The 16,884-nt window shown below is 42.8% G+C and overlaps 1 protein-coding gene across 1 annotated transcript; it reads right to left on the minus strand.

Annotated features, from left to right (window-relative positions):
• On the minus strand, positions 1 to 9,621 carry lbh (LBH regulator of WNT signaling pathway). The gene is made up of 3 exons (XM_079174125.1): positions 9,415 to 9,621; positions 4,554 to 4,656; positions 1 to 1,836 (listed from the first exon to the last, which is right to left on the minus strand). Exons 1-3 carry the CDS (start codon positions 9,441 to 9,443, stop codon positions 1,618 to 1,620), a joined length of 351 nt encoding a protein of 116 aa, XP_079030251.1. The 5' UTR covers positions 9,444 to 9,621; the 3' UTR covers positions 1 to 1,617.
• Positions 9,622 to 16,884: the final 7,263 nt, after the last annotated feature.

Raw genomic sequence — 16,884 nt, forward strand, 5'->3', positions numbered from 1 at the left:
TTGGATAGCAAATTCAAATGTTTATTTACAGCCTCTGCAATAGTCACAGAGAAAAGTGGTCTAAATACAAAAAAAACAAGAGAAAGATGGCGGCTAATCTCCCTGAGCTTTACAAAAACAATGTGGGACAAGAGGAAGAGAGATGTTCCGTACACAGCCCTAACGCCACTCAAATGAGAATTTACAAAAAACAAACAAACATCTCAATCAAGCTTGTACAACAGGAGTTCATATCGTGTACACAAAAGGGAAATATTTTCTACAAATTGACTGACAAGACTTGTTCCACAAATAAGTGGTGATTTAAAGAGTGAACAAAAGAACATCGACCTCTGAAATTGCAAACAAATAAAACAGACATTGCTACCAGAGAACGAATACAATTTCTAATAAACAGCTTACGGCAAAACGTCCCGACTAATTTTATTGTGAAAGAGTATTTTTTAATACTGTCAGATATAACCTTATTTGTGAACTTATCGGTGTCAAAAGTATGGCCGTTTTCAAAAAGAAAAAGGAAGACTAGGAAAGACTTACAGTTCCCACTATGTCTCTCTAAAAAGTAAACCAAACCCATCGTACACACGAGATCAGCGCACTAGAAGGCCTCAGGGGTCGGCTCATTGGGAACAAGTATTTACACATCCTTCATTGGGTCTGTACATTGCTTCATCAACTGCTTTTTCAAAATAAAATACAATTTGCAGTCCTTAACTCAGCTTTTCCCAATGGAACAGTAAACCTGCTTTTGTCAGATTAGGTTCTCAATGTTGTACTATTTTGGTTTGTCACACGGCTCACAAGAGGTCAATGTGATGAGAGGATCGCATCACGTTGCCCTCACTGCACAACAAGCCTTTGTACAATGAATGTATGCACAAGCATAGCAGGGCATGCTGGTTTATTAATCTTTCAATTTCTGCTCATTTCTCTAAAATGATTCCATCTATGAATGCCTGACATATAGTCAAATAATCTTTTAGACGAGGGTTCGGATCCTGTTAACATTTTACACAAAACACCCACTTCTCAAAAACAGACAAATCACAAAACATTCACTTCTCAGAAACGGACATCTATAGACAGCAGTGGCGACCACAATAATAAACAGAAATCCAGAAACTGAGCACAAGTATGGACAGTGTTACTGTAGGCGATAATCCCCAAGGGCACCACAGTAGTTCTGCATGAGAGTACAAAGTCTCTGGGGTCATGACGCCAGCCATTTTGGAGTAAAGTACAGCGCAGTGTTGGCCTCCTGCAGTTTAAGAGCTGTCCATGGAGCACTGAGCTGCCGCTGTCCAACAGGACATCCGGTCTAGGCCGAGACACACGCGGTGGTAGGCATGGAAGGAAATGAGTGGAGGTTGCAGGTGTGTGCGTGTCTGTTCTTTTCAAGTGGGATTTGGCAGGTTTGCAGTCCAGGTGGTTAAATTATTGTGTGAGAAATTGTGTTGCCTGTGTGTATTGCTTTGATGTCAAGGGCAACAAGATGGCATCAAGAGACACTGAATGTGTGTCTGCTAGTGCTGAGGTGCAGTGTAACCAGTGTGGGAAGCGGAGAGTCCATCAGAGAGAAAGAGGAAACAAGGGAGTATGGGCGCTGCATCACAGCCTCTAGTGCTGAGAATTCTGTGTTGGCTGTCCGTTTTGGATGCTGCCATTATTCTGCTCCTCTTCCTCCTCCTCCTCCTCCTCCTCACTGACCAGAAACTCCTCTGGAGGCCAGCGAAGCTCCCCGCTCTCGACTTCTCCATCTGTCGGCTCAACCACGATGGACGGCAGACGATCTTTGAGTTTACAGCAACGGTCAAAGTCCGAGGGGTCTGGGAAGATCTGAAGAGGAAGGACAAGGGTGAAATACTGGATATTAAGTTTTCCTTGATTAATACACTTGACGCATTACCATGCCGTTCCCAGCTAGGAGATTCAGCTGTCATGAGACAAGAAATTATTTGTGAGCATATTTCTGATCAGTGCTAAGTGTGCAGTAGGCTCCGGGATACCAGAACTTAGTCTTGTAGAAGTGTTGCAGGCACCACTACAAGGCTAAACAACTGTGAAGGAAATGATGTGAAGACTAAACATCTGGGACATTGCTTAAAATCACAGTGGCATACCTGCTCTTGCCCAGCCTACATTCCTCCAACAGCCAAGCTAGCTTTCCACAGAGGTGCTCACTCAAAAACAGGTCGCACAAGAAACCAGTGGCTGTGTATGGGTGAATGAGGCATGTCTAGCGAGACTTATAGTAAACGCTGAATCATGTTTAATCTAAATGCTCAGGAGGGCATCGTGCCAACCAGCTTGTAGCTGCTTACAAACTCATCCAGTACCACATCACCCACTACTCAGAAGATTATACAAGAGCATAATCAGGACATTTCAATTCAACAGCAAAAAAACACAAAATAGGTGAAAGGTTTACGGTTCAAATAAAAACATCCATCCCTTTAACGGGCAGCATTTAGTGCTGAAAATGTTATATTCCTGTAGAGATGGAGTTAGAGAAAAAAGGTTTAGGAAAGAACATTAAATCAGCCGCATTATCTGCATATCCAGACTAATATCTCTGCTCATAAATGCAGCGTGCAACACTCAAATGTTTGGATCTAAACTGAATGGCATGAGAGACATTCTGACAAGAGGGATTACATGCGTTCCCTGTCCTGGTAAGATTGAACATCAACCTCAGACTCCCTGTTCTCAGGAACCAGAGAAATGGCCCAGGGGAAAAAGCCTGACACTCCTGGTCCAAGAACAGCATTTTTTTTGCTGTTTGGATAAAGTGGATGAATATTTTTAGACCTGCATATTTCACTTCCAAGACATTGGGAAGAAGGGGGGGGGGGGGGGGAGCTATGTCGCTGTCTGGGCAGAGAGCCGAGTGGAAAGAAAGCATTAGACGAGGCAGGAGAGAGACTGAGACGAGGAGAGATAGAGGGGATCCAGCTGTGTCCAAGTCTCCATGAATTCCATCGGAGACCGATGAGAAAGGAGGAAAATGACAAAAAGCTATAAATATGGCTTCTGGTTGGGACAATTCGTCAGGTTATGAAAGGATGCATGTGTATTTCTGCGACTTTTACATTCTCCGAAACAGCTGCGTATAGAACCGCACCAAGTGGTGCGATTGTGTGCGTGTCTGTTCACGTCTAATGCCTGCGTGCATCCATTTCCTGGCTTGCATCACCAATCCTCACTGTGCGTCAGCACCAAGGGGAGTTGGGCAGTAAATGACCTTGCCTTTGGACCCCTGGCCAACATGTCAGAACTTGTTTCACTTCCAGTGGCAGGAAGCGACAACGCATCAGCCAGGCGGCAGAATATGAGCTATTTTAGGATCTTCTGGGCTCCGCGGTGGGTGCACACTATACGCCTGAATCATGACATTGCCTTTTGAGATAATTCAATAAATCAGTAACCATTTGCTCTCCCTTCTCTACTATAGGTCAAAGTCATTCCAATACCTTTTACAGGAGCAGCTGTAATCTAATGGTCACACAATTTGTGTCACAGCCCCCCGGGCGGCACACAGAATGGAGGAAGTGACTGGCGGCTACATCGCTGCTTCATACAGTGCTTCTCTAAGCAGAGGATGGGACCTTGGGCATAAGGCCACGGTGAGGAAATACAGAGTGGGGATGGAAAGAGTGGAGAAGTGGCAGCCTTCTTTTCTCCCCTGCTCCCCCCCCATCCGCTGCTCTCATCCTCTCAGACAGACTCACAGCTGGGGTGTGAACTGTGTTGAGGGGAAGCCAGCTTTTCCTCTGGGTCAGTGCATCCTCTCAGAGCTTGCGTCTACCTACAGCATGGCAATAGGCTACTGTATTAGGTTTATGAATGCACAGCTTTCATATTAATAAATGATCATTTAAATAAATTGCATTACCCAATTATCTTTAAAAAGGAAATGGCCTTTTAGCCCTGCAAGTTGTAAAAGCCTCAGCGAGTGAAGCTTCCTTGTGGCCACTGACTGGTGTTGTAAGGTCGTGACCTTACAACACCAGCAGTAACTCTGGCCCACCAGTTAAGATGCAGCTTTACTAACCATTAGGCCAACTTCCTGGTCACAATCATAAATGGTCTTGATTTAATCAGCTTAATCATCTTCTCCAATAAAATGGTTTAAGTATTAACATAGGGCCCTTTAATTCTTCTTTCACCCTAGATACAAATGTGACAGTAGAATAAACAAGCGGCTGTGTGTTTAAGTAGTTTTGTTTCCAAGACGGCCCTGTTGAGCTGGCAGTGTAACAAAGCCGCTGGCAACACCTTGTCAAGACCACCTGATGGCTGCTTCTCATCTCTATGAATCTGCAGGGTTGATTGTTGCGACAGGCTGCAGTATATTACAGTTTCCAAAAACACACATCCTCTTTTTTTATGTTGTGACCAACCGTAACCTCCAATGTCTCCAGCATAGAGTATGAAAAATAAGGACTATACATTTGTTTTTGTAATGTTTTAAAATAGAATATGTACAGGTAGAGAATTGGGATGGAAGTGATGTTTCATTGTCATATACGTACGTGTGTGTGTGTGTGTCCTACCTGGAAGGAGAGTCTGTCCTTGCTGGGGCTGAGCCTCATGTCCTCCATGGGGGTGCTGTTGATCATCACCTCAGTCATATCTCGGCCGGGCACAAACACTGGGCTGCAGGGTTGACAGAAAAAGAATAGGTTGTGTGATTAGATACAGCACAATGGTGATCATGGTCTACATTGGGAGAGCCTGACATCCCAAGAGAAAATGTACAGTACACAACCTTTTGAAGTACTATTTAAATATACAAGGGGACCGATTCCTAATTGAAAAAAAAAAAACAGCAACCACCACATCTGTAAAGCTGTTCATATTCATACACAGTCAAAGTTTGAAAGTCGGGACTGTTTTTCGCTGCACGTTAAGACAGTTTTGTTTATACTCTGCACATCTTGACCACAACGCACCACGGATCCACTTCTTGCTCTGTATGCTAGTGCACTGCAAAGCTGCACCGCTCATGATGTGGCTTGCATAAGGTGGCCGTTTCTAAATACAGGAGGATGTTCCCTTGCACTAGCAACCAGAGAACACAGTCATTGTGAGAGCGTGCTGGGGGCGTGCTGTGGTATTTGACTGGGGTGGAACATGATGCACTCCGTTCCATCAGAGCGAGGCCAAACTTTCCATTTTAGATTAAAGTAACAAGAGGTTGTTTATCCATGTTCAGAGCATTCGCTGTCCAGCATTATCGCAGTAAAGCTTTAAAGAATGATGTGAAGCAGGTCCCAGGACTGACATAGACTGTCTTGAGACATGATGCTTTGGGGCCTTCTCACGCTCTCTATTTAAAGCCTGGTGCCTTGTGGTCAGTGGCCAAAGGCATGTGGTTTGTGTGGTCACCAGCTACGTGGAACAAAGAAAATGCTAAACAAGAGGCTCACTCACATTATCTGGTTTCGTGGACTTGGGCTTCTTTGGGGGAAGAGATGTGGGGGCTTTGATCGACCTACTTTTAATCTTTAAAAATAAGATATCTATTTTCTTGAAGCCGGCAGAATGGTTTAGAATTGGTAGCGATTAAAACATGGTTTTAAAATAAAGTGATTATGTAAACATATGTTCCACATTTCACAATTCACCAGTTTTACTAATCCATCAAAACATCTTGCTTCAAAGTCTTTTTAACATTCAAATGATGAAGTATTTTCAGTTTTTCTACAGTTATCTAACAAACAGACATCCCTTTACAAATAAACTTCATCTGCAATTACATTATGAAATAGTCTCTGGAATTTCCAAGTAGAACCAGTTAGGTATTTTTGTCCGCATTTATGACTCATACAAAACTCCATACTGAGAATACTCTTCATGAGGTTATTTATAAATTTAAAAATAGGATTACTGTTAATAGTTCTTTTACACTGCACATGGAAGTTCAGCTTACATTACAGCGAACTGTGACGGACAAATAAATTAAGCTTTCATTTTGTTAAAAAGCAAGACTATGTAACCTTTGAAAGAAGAAATCATATTCTCTTTAATTCATAAGCAATCAAATCTGGTGTGACCAGTAGTTTAATGGTGGCAAATGTGAGCAAACTTGAGACTTGTGCTGCTCTACAGTTTAGCATTTTAACACTTTACTCGTGCAACTATAAACACAACATTCAATCAGTCTCACTTTAAACTGAACAAGAACTAAATGAGTCTCCCCTAATCTGTGGAGATTAGAGATCCAGTCATTGATCTCTAAATAAAGCCTGCAGAATTTTTAAGGCTTCCACTTTGTGCATCTACAACTCTTTGAAGCATTGTTGGTCACTTTCATGTTCTGTTCTGAAATACAGCCGTTGTAGTCGTATAGACTCAATAAAGAAGCACATTTTACACAGATTCATCCTGAGGAGGAGAGAATCGCATGACATGAGTCACTCACAGCCAGAAGATCATTAACCCCTATAGCAATGGCATTCATCAATCACTTTTTCCATCCCTACATTTACACACATCCCTCATCTCTTTCATGAGGAAACACTGACATCACAACAGGGTGTAGGGGCAGCACTACAAATCAGAAAATGTAAAAGCTTTGGGCTGAATCGCCGTATAGTAACCAGTTCGACTACACGGCGTACTTGGCCGAAACAATACACGGATACCCAAAACTAAAAAGGAGGGAGGCTTGAAGGATACGCAAGGTTTGACATGGAAAACATAATGTCAGCTGGGGCTGCTCTTGGACTCATTTCATCTTTAAGTGGGATGCAGAGAGGGTGAGGCAGGCATGCAAAAAAGCAGCAGAGGTGGGGACGGAGGGCTGAACAGTGACAGTGAGGACCTGAGCAAGGGAAGAGAGGGAGGGAAGGGAAAGAAAGATAAACACTCAGGCCTTGCCAGTCATATTTCTGTTCGGGGATCGTATAAACATCCTGCTCGGCTAAGAATAACAGAACATCGGCCTAATAAAACATAAAGGGGCACAATGAGGAGGAAGTGGGGGTGCACAAGTAAGTCAACCTGGGAGGAAACAAACAAGGATTACAGTCACATCCCTCACCACATCTAGTGTCAAGCAGAAGAGCTGAACAGCAAGTCCCTCACAGAGTGGATTCCTAGAGACTTGTTTTTAAGTGCTCTATAAGTAAGCAATCAGTACATGAATGACATGAGATCAGCAAGGACCACAGGTAGTTGGAGTCTTCATCAAGAACACACATCTGGTGGTCACATGTTCTGTCAAATAGCCTCCACTGATTGATTGCAGCCTCTTTACCTCCTGACCCAGTCAAGATAGCGCATACCTGTTCCTGCCAGCTTCCTAATGCCACGGCACAGACGGACAGCAGGTACAAGACACAGTCAGTCAGTCATGTGGGGTGCTTCCACAACACATGTATGAAGGATTACAAGATTTTAGGGTTGAAACGGCGGGTCTATTAGGTGATTGTCAGATAATTTAAATATTCAGGTGTGGATATTTTGTAGTTTGCAGTCTTTGATATTGAAACGTTGATCAATCTAAACAAGCAATTTGGAAACGTCGTCTTAGACCGTGATTAATTGCACATTTATAAATGATGAAAACAACCGTTTATTGCAGCCCGTGAGTATTTTGCAATAAAGTTGCAGGAAAAAAGAAAAAAAGAAAAAAAAGAAATCACCCTACATGAGAAGACAACGTCTCCTCCTGCTTTGTAAAACATCGACCTACCCTTTATTATAAGTGACCATAACTCCCAGTAGCTCTCCTTTTATGCAATAGTAGGCATGAAGTCACATTTTAACAGAGTTAGTTCTTACGGTCAGTAACGCCACCCGACACACTGGCTCTACATCATCTATAAAACAAAATAAGGTCAAGATGCCCAACGACTGACAGTCATTAACTAAGCATGACACCGGTTCATCCACCTGTCTCAAGACTATGGAAAAAAAAAAAGGCCACGGCCATGCTAGCTCCGGTTTGTACTGTAGTGGTGCTGACAGGAGCCCAACTGCCTCCACGACAACCTCAAAGCACAAGAGGGGAATATGCATCTTGTGTTATCAACATTGTTTCCCCTCTGGCACCCCACAGTTCTTACTACTATCATAAATCTCAGCCTGTGTGGCTACAGGGCAAAGCTGCTGAACGACTCATTCAGCTCTGTAGGTATGTGGGTGGTGCGGGGGACCGAGTAGGACCCCCGAGTAGTGTGCTGGAATGAATGGGTTGTATGCAGATTCCTTTGGGTTGAGTCTGCCACTGAAAACACATCATGGATCAGTTACCACTCTACTGCCTTATCTTAATGATGGGCTGTGGGAGGGCAAATCTAAACCTTATACATCTAGCAGCATGCACCAAGGTTTCTACATACTCTGTTAGGTGAGATACTGCTATTGTTGCGAGAAAAATGTCTTCCTATATTCACACAGAGCAAAAGCCACAGTGCAGACTTTTAAAGGGCTTAGTGGAACCTGCGGAACCACAGATCCAAATCAAACCATGCTCAAACATTTCTAGTCATCCCTTTGAAACAAAACAAAAAGGCCTGTTTTCATATTCTTCATAGAAGTAGCAATAACAGAACAGAGGAGCATAGATCTACTGCAAGTTAAGCACAGACGAGAGAGCGAAAGTGTGGTTACCGTAAAGAGGTCGACTCTGAACTTCCTGGTAGAGACAGCCAGAAGCCTGCTGAGGTTTGAGCAGTGTTCACAAAACAAATGTTTCAAAGCTAATTGCATATCCTCTCCTCTCTACAGACAGGAAAACAGTCGACAGATAAGAGAACGGCTCCGAAGATGTATTCCTGTGTCAAGAAGTAAATCAACCAGTTAGGGTGCCGATTGCCAGATGGATATTTTGAAAAATGTCACCGATAAGTAATTGATGGGAGCAGACTGCAGCCGTGCTTCTCCAATTACACTGCACCTGCAGCATTACACACCAAAGAGGGAAAGCAGCATCTTAGTTCAGTCAAATGTTTTAGGATACAGCAAAGTAAGCCTGCATGCTGCGAGGTAAAAAAAATAAATAGAATAGCCAACAGTGTGATCACGGTGACCTTTCTAAATTGGCACATGCAGCAACGTCAATCAAGCTGGAATCTGGCTACCATTTGCTCAAAAATAAAATAAATAAATAAAATTGAGACCTAGAATTTTCGTTTCTTCCCCTAAAATCTGTGTCATGACATTTCCAATTTCAAGGGCAACACCGCACAGAGAATCTCAAAAGGAAACAAGTGTGGGTGTAACAAAAAAGGTGTCTGCTTCTGAGGGAATTCACCAAGCAAAAGCAAAACCACATATACAGTACTTCATTGTCCTTGCCCGTCAGGTGCAAACAAAAGTAGTGTTTGATACCTGACTTAGTGGGCTAATTTCTATCACGCACACTGCTGCTCACAAACAAAAGTGGAAAAAGATGCGAGTACTCACCAGTATATCTGCGGGGAAAATACAGACATGAATTCACACCTGCTGTCAATTCTGCTGATTAGGGGATCTAATTACAGCAGCGGACTTCTCTCTACTTTCTCCGACTTCGTATTTATTTATTTATTTTTCTCTCTAAGGCGCCACAAGCACGCTTACGTAAACCTAAAGTAACTGTGTTACAAGTCTGAGTACAAGGCGCTGCTCCGCAATTTGGTGCCTCTGCTCATCACCTCAGCTGAGTTGAGTATTTAAGCGAGAGGCGTGTGCTTGCTCAGCCGGAGACACACCTCCTCTCTGCACAGGCCAGAAATTCTCAATGGCAGCTCATTATCAGCGGGAGCCAATCAGAGCGCAGGTGACTCGTGCCCCAGTCACGATGACGACAGCAGCGACCGAACCCTCTCATTGGGAGTGGACGAGAAGGTACTGCATGATGCTATTGATTTGTAGTCTCCAAGGCAACAAAACGACAGCCTTACCTCCTCTTGAATGACCAAAAAAACAACAACACACTGATTCGCCTGTTAGGTAATCCGTGACATTTATCCAAATGAGGAGAGAGAGGGAGATAGAGCTCCTCTGCCTCGGTTCATTCACAAATATATTCCAAGGGCAAGTCAATGTCTGCATGTTTCAGCAGCAATGAATGGTCCTCCTGCAGGGTTTTGCCTTTCAATATAGCATGGCATATAAAACAGAGAATGCAGAGTACACATGCAACCAGACTGTTTCATGAATTTCAAAATGATGTGCTCAAAGTATAGGCCTGCAGGACCACACTGCGTTTATGATATTGTCGGGACCTTTGGGAAAGAGTTGACCTCGTTGACTTTCACACCTTATAAAATGCCCAGTTGTCTTTTTCCCTGCACGCAGCGTACTTTATGTACATTTGGCCCAGAGAAAGCAGGTGCACAGGCAGGCTCTGCAGTTGTAAGGGTAGATGGTAAAATGCCAGTGGGCCTCTACTGCCACCTCGTGACCGAGTCCATAGTTGTCTTATTCATAAGAGTAAACGGAGAGTATCATTTTGGAAGAAGACATTTGATCAAATGCAAATATTTATATAGCTCCTCATTATTTTTGTGGTGACATAAGCACAACATCATAATGCAGCTCACAGCTTCCGCGAAGCTGGCAGTTTGCAAATGCCCTTTAATAAAATCTCCTGGGTGACGGCAGATGGCACACATGCCCGGCAGGGAGGCAGACAGTGAGGAAACAAGCATGTTGTGAATCCTATTCTAAAATGCTGCACAAAGAGTTTTCTTTTTAACCCCTTCAAAATCAACCAGTCATTAAAACAAATGTTTTTGTTAAAATATTGGTCAAACCCAAAGAAATGAAGATCCGACATTATCCACAGTCATCAAATATGTCAGGCTAAATTCTGGCTATAACAATGATGCACGTGACATCTAGAATACTTCCATTTGCTGGAATGGTAAACCCGTGGTGTTCAGGGTCTGAATGCTTCAATCAGAGCAAACTGACAGTGTGGGGGAAAAAAGGGAAAACAAAGGGGACATACATGTTTGTTTTTTTGCAATTTATTGACCAGGTAAACTAAATCATAAGTGCATTGCCTGCTTTAAACTAAGTTTAACATTCTAAAACACACTTTTTGCAATTAAATACAAACAGTTGTCTACATTAGACACATGATTCAAAACCGATCCAAATCCTGTGTGTGTTGTTTGCTAAACCGTGCCATTCAAACACCACACTCAGATCTCAATCACATGCACCCAGAATGCACCTTTGTGTGCAGTTGACGTGTGGAAAGAGCTATTTATTTAGTGTTTGCATGTAAAGTTGTGATGTGGAAATATCATTTTAGTAGAATTTATATAGTTTTGAATGATGTGTTTGCTCCTGCAAGATATGTTGTATTTTGTGCATATGTTTTTGTGCAGAGGGCCTTAGTACCAGAAATTGTGTTTTTGCAAACGCAAAATAACATGATCAAGGGAAACAGGAGTTTGCCTTTGAAGTCTTCAGTCTATTCAAGATGATTGATGACACTATAAACAAGAGTTAAACCAAAAGAGTAGAGAGAAATTAGTCGGCTTCAGTCACAAGAAAACTGAATTTACAAAAGTATAAACTAAAAAGCTGCCAATTGGAAACAAAGTATCATTAGTGAAAGATTTACATTAAGTCAACATAGAAAGTACAACACATTAATTAATCTAGTAGACATAAACATAAAGTCCAAGTAAAATACATAACAGTTCCCTGGATCCCTTGTGTTGTGTGCAGCTGTCTCCAGGTTAGGCACCCTCTAACAAAAAATGGACACATAGCAAGAAAACATTTATTTTGAAAGATTCCTTGACATAAAGTGACCACAGGAGGTCAGTAGTGTCTATGGAATGGCCAGTAGGTACTGTAAGAGGCACATGAGCTGCTATTATTAAGGTTAAATTGACATTTACTAATCTAATTGACTAATTGTTGGAACATGTAAAAAAGATTCAATTGCTTTTTTTAATTTTAGAAATCCTAATTGGTTACTGTGACATTGTTAATGTTTATATTTTTTTATATTTTGTTAATACATACATACTCAAAATCAAAGACAAGGTGTATTATTTTTATTTTTATTATTATTATCACCATTCTTCTTCTTCTTCTTCTTCTATTCTTCTTCTTATGCCATATATAAATTAAGTAATTTAGAGGATTCAGTTATCATATTAAAGCAACAAGGCAAGTTTAGGGCCTGTTTCTTGTAATGCATCAATCCTTTTTTTTTGTCAAAAAACTGTATGTGGTTTGGTGATTAGCCCATAAAAATGATGCTGAATGTATGATATTTATCCACTTTTGTTTGGCCTCTTTAAATGCTTTCAGTTAGACTTCATTCTCACCAACATAACAAGTTCATCAGCTGTACGGTATGGATTAGGATATTTCCAGTCAATACTGAATCCTAAACCTGAGGTAGAAAATCAGATGGATTATTAAAAGTGTACACAATTACACAAGTCCCTAAAAAACACCACTTGCCACATCATTACAAACTAGCTTTTGCTTCTTTCAATTGTTGAACACTGCAGGATGAAGAAAAGAAACTGTTCTTGAACCTGTTGTGAGTGAAATCTGATTATCTGAGGCAGTCAGTTCCTTCCTCAAGAGCTGTATATCTGGAGAATGGCGACCCCCTCTGTTCATTTTGAGGATGTGGAGGCCAGGCCAGCTGTTTTTGTTGCTGCTGCACAAAAACAGCTGCACATCTGGGCAGGCAGAGATGCCTCGGGGGAGCAGAGGGGAGGCTTAGGACTGACTGCACAACGTGTAAATGAACGAGGCCCTGAAGAGGACGGCAGTCGACAAGCACCCGTCGTCCTCTTGGCTGCTTTTTCGAAGTGGGATTAAGTTTCTTTTTGGACTCTGAGAGTTCCAAGATAAAAAAAGAAAAAAAGAAAATGTGTTTTCTCGTTCTTCTTCTTCATCATTGTTCACTGCTTTCGCTGATTGTATCCATTGTTCATTTGAGCTAAATATATGTGAATTTAACCTTTCCACCTCACCATGGCTTTACAGCTATACATCAGAGAAGCATCATGCATTCAAAACTTCCACCGCTAATCATTCTTTTTATCACATGCAGGAAATATGTTTTTGTAAGAATCTCTCCTCCCACATCCCACATCAGTTTGAGTGTTTCCATGTTCTCAGTGTTCTTTTCTGTTGTATGTGTTTATGTCCATTAGTATAAGCATGTGCAGACCTACAGGTTTATCCCGTGTGGGGACATTGGCGAGTATCATTTTTCTCTTGCATACATCTGTGTGTTTGTGCATGTGTGTTGCTAAGGGACATCTGATCTCAGGGCTCGCCGCACGCCACGCTTGCTTGCAGGTGGTCTGTCCCCACTTGGGGGCCGAGCAGATTTAATATTTCATAGGAGCACAGCACACCCCTGGACGCCATCATTGAGTCCACATGGCTGGCCGGAAAGCTGCTCTGTGAACACTCGGCTGAAATATGCAGGCCTGCCAGCCCCCTCTCCGCCATGCTGCTCGCTCGCTTGCTAGGCCTCACAATTAAAAGCTAACCACAGCTACAGATGTTGGCAGCTGTCTTTAACCCATGAGATGCCAGTCTGGGGTTCAAGTCTGCCACTAAAGTGCTCATAGCCGCTGATAAAGGTTGGGTAGTTACTTTAATGAAAGATGATGCAGAGAAGGCAGAAACAAAAGCAAGAAAAAGACAAAAAGAAAGAGAGGAAAACAGCAAGAGCTGCCCAAAACATTTCTGTCTGAGATGTTCCAGGCCAAGTATGCTAGCTAAACCTTCAGCTCCTCCACTTCTGAATGCCCCCTCCATCTTTATACGCCATATAAACAGGAAACCAAAAGTGTTTATGACCACCTTGCAAAATCCAATGTTAGGAATTCAAGTTTAGGTCAAAATTTCATCCACCATTCATCAGATTCCAGCTGAGACAAACCTTGTTCTGTGTCTGCCGTCATGTACGGAGTTGGACTTCAGCCAAAGAGAACAGAGGGAACTTCACCAGCACTATTATTCAACAAGGTCAAACCCGATTTAGATTTGAAACCAAAGCCAAAACAGGGCATCTTGAAGCTGTTAGGAAACTATTCCAGATCTTAAACAGACCAGGGGGACTGTGTACATCTCCCTAATTGCACATGTCAATTTATGTACAAGCGTTTGGTTTAGTCAAGCTCCATTACTCCCCCCTTTCTTACTCTCAAGCCGCTTCATTGTCACTGTGTCCTCTTATTCTCTTTCTGCCTGCACGCACAATACACACTCAACACAAGGACATGGAAATTCACGAAACACACTCTGGTTCACACTCACAGTGAATGTTGAGGCAAACTGACAACGAGTCACTGAGACAAACTGTGTCAGTTCACAGCTTGACAGCTTGTTAATGTTGTGTGACTTCTCCCGGAACACAGGATGCATTGGAGAAACTCAAGACTGCAAGTAATTAATCCGATCCCGGCAATAACTCTCTGAAATATTTACTGTATTCCGCTATCAGCGGCGAGGGAGACAAATGAAGAGCTCGACAAAGACCTCACACAACCATGGGAGTGTGGTGGTTCCAGAGACTGTGAGAGCAGAGCAGGTGAAAAGAGCCCTTTCTCACTTCCCGACCGTCAGGGCCTATATAACGTTTTAACACACTGACCATTACCCTTCGGGGACCTAGCTACAATAATCCTGTCATCACCTGGTTTGAGAGTCGAGGCTCGATTGTGTGACTCAGCCGTCCAGCGTCCATGGGAGACTGACCAGAGCAAACACAGCACAGTGAGCATGCAAACCTCTCTCCGTGAAGTTTTCTCACATATATGACTTACATATATCTTAGTAATGTTTATTCATTCGTACTGAACGCCGTTGACATACGTTTGAACTCTTTTGAACCCAGTGCACATATTACATGCAGGAGAGAAGCTCTCTTTTCATTCAAAAGAAATTATTTTGGCCAATTGGACACAACACATCCTTCAAGACACTAAAGCTGCATAAGAAGATGTCTGTTTGCTGCTGGGTTAGGTAAACAGTGAGTTTATCAGACATTGTTTTGCTAAAAACAAGAGAGGGTCGAGAAAACAGGGTTGATAAGAGGATGATGAGCTTGTGGACCATAAAAACAAAAACAAAGAAACATAAGAGGCCAAGAAGCTCTGTGGTGTAGGAGACTGCAGAGCAGGAAGATATCGGTAGGTTTGTCACCACGAGTGGCACCTTTAATACAAACAATTAGATGAAATTCTCACTGGCGGATATCTCAAAATCTGGGCAAATGAAAGTAATATTATCTGCATGGTAAGACACAACTAGGAGTAACCAGAGAGAGTATGTTTTTTTGTTTCATTTGTGTGAACAGACCCTTTAACATTATTTTCTATGTGCCACGATATGTCAATCTCTCTCATCTTTCTCTCCCAATTCTTATTTGTCTCACTAGTATTTCTTTTTTTCATCTTTGCTTCGGCCTTATGCGCTGCCAGGCACAAAGAAAGGTAACAGGTCATTTCTTTGCTTGCCCCTCACTGGCTAAGGTCAGTGCGCAGGAGAGAGACGAGTTCTAACTCTTCTGTAGATGTACATGTGATGTTAATGTTCTGCTTGACCTTTACCCCCTCAAATTACTGACTACATTACAAATACCCCACTCTGCACTGACAGAGGAGAAAGAACCGCTCTGTCTATTTTGGATATGAGTAAACAGCTATGTTCGGAAAGTAATCGTCAGGCAAACACTTTTAAAGCTCGTTGGAGGCTGAAGGTGAGGCAAGGCTCAGGCGAAGTGTCCTCTAGACGAGGAATTTAGAAAAAAACAACGTTGTGAAATTTGCCTCATGTATTTGTCTGCATCTGAAGGGAACTAATGAAACCGATCTAATATATGGATAATCAATAGCGCTATGCGTATTGTTACCGCATGTCGAAATACACATTGTGTAAGTGACTGATTTAGATTGTTTTAATCATTTGGGGTTTGCTTAAGCCAGCAGCAGGTTATAATGTTCTGACATTTTTCGTGATGCAACTTTGGTGTGAAAACACGGCACTAACTGAGCTGTGATTAATCCCAGTTTATGTGGAAAGAGACGTTAAAAGCCTCGGTTTGAGCCATAATGACTTTAAACACTAGAGGGTAGCCTATTCAAGCAGGATTAGCGTTTTCCACTTCACAGAGATAAAAGTACCCTGCCCAACCAAATATTTCAATAGTGGGGAGATAGGGCCATTAAAATACCTTTCAAAGGTCAAAGAAAGCCAAACTTCAAGGTTTGTTGTCTCACCAGTTCTTAGTTACACTGTGAGGAGGTCGGGGTGGGCCTCGCGAAGAGGGGGGTCCTGCCATTCTGCAGGTTCACAGGAAGGATGGCCAAGCATGTTTTCTCATGCCATGGGACCCGATGTTTTCAGAAGAACAGCAGGAGCAGCGGAGGGCGGGGGGGGGGGGGGGGGGGGGGGGTGTAAATGTAAAGGAGGGGGAGTGAGTAGAAAAGGCTCTGAAGGAGTCTGGTGGCCACATGTCACCGTTGCTGCTCAGCGCTCAATGTTGCGGGCTTTCGTGTTAAACATCAACGCAGAGGCTGAAAATAAACCCTGTCCAAACACAGGCATTGGGTGGTGGACTGGGGAGGACAGGCCCCCGGCAAGACTTCCACCCGTATCCGTCCAGCTTTGGCCCTGTGTGTCTCTGAGCGTGGATTTCACTTATACATAAAACAAATGTAAATTAATTCAGCTGGTATAAAATATCGCCGGCTTGGGCAGCGGCCATCGGCATCTCGATACAGGCTCACAGGGCGTCTGTATGAGACGCACCGGGCTTTCAACTGACTCCAATGAAAACCCATTTGCGTCATTATTAGACACACGAGCGAGAAGCCCACTAAGGGCAAGAGGGAAGCACAGTGGATTCATACAAACACTTCTACTCTGAGGATCGACGGTCACGTCCTG

This window comes from Pholis gunnellus (genome assembly GCF_910591455.1).
Source record: "Pholis gunnellus genome assembly, chromosome: 15".
Taxonomy (NCBI): Eukaryota; Metazoa; Chordata; class Actinopteri; order Perciformes; family Pholidae; genus Pholis; species Pholis gunnellus.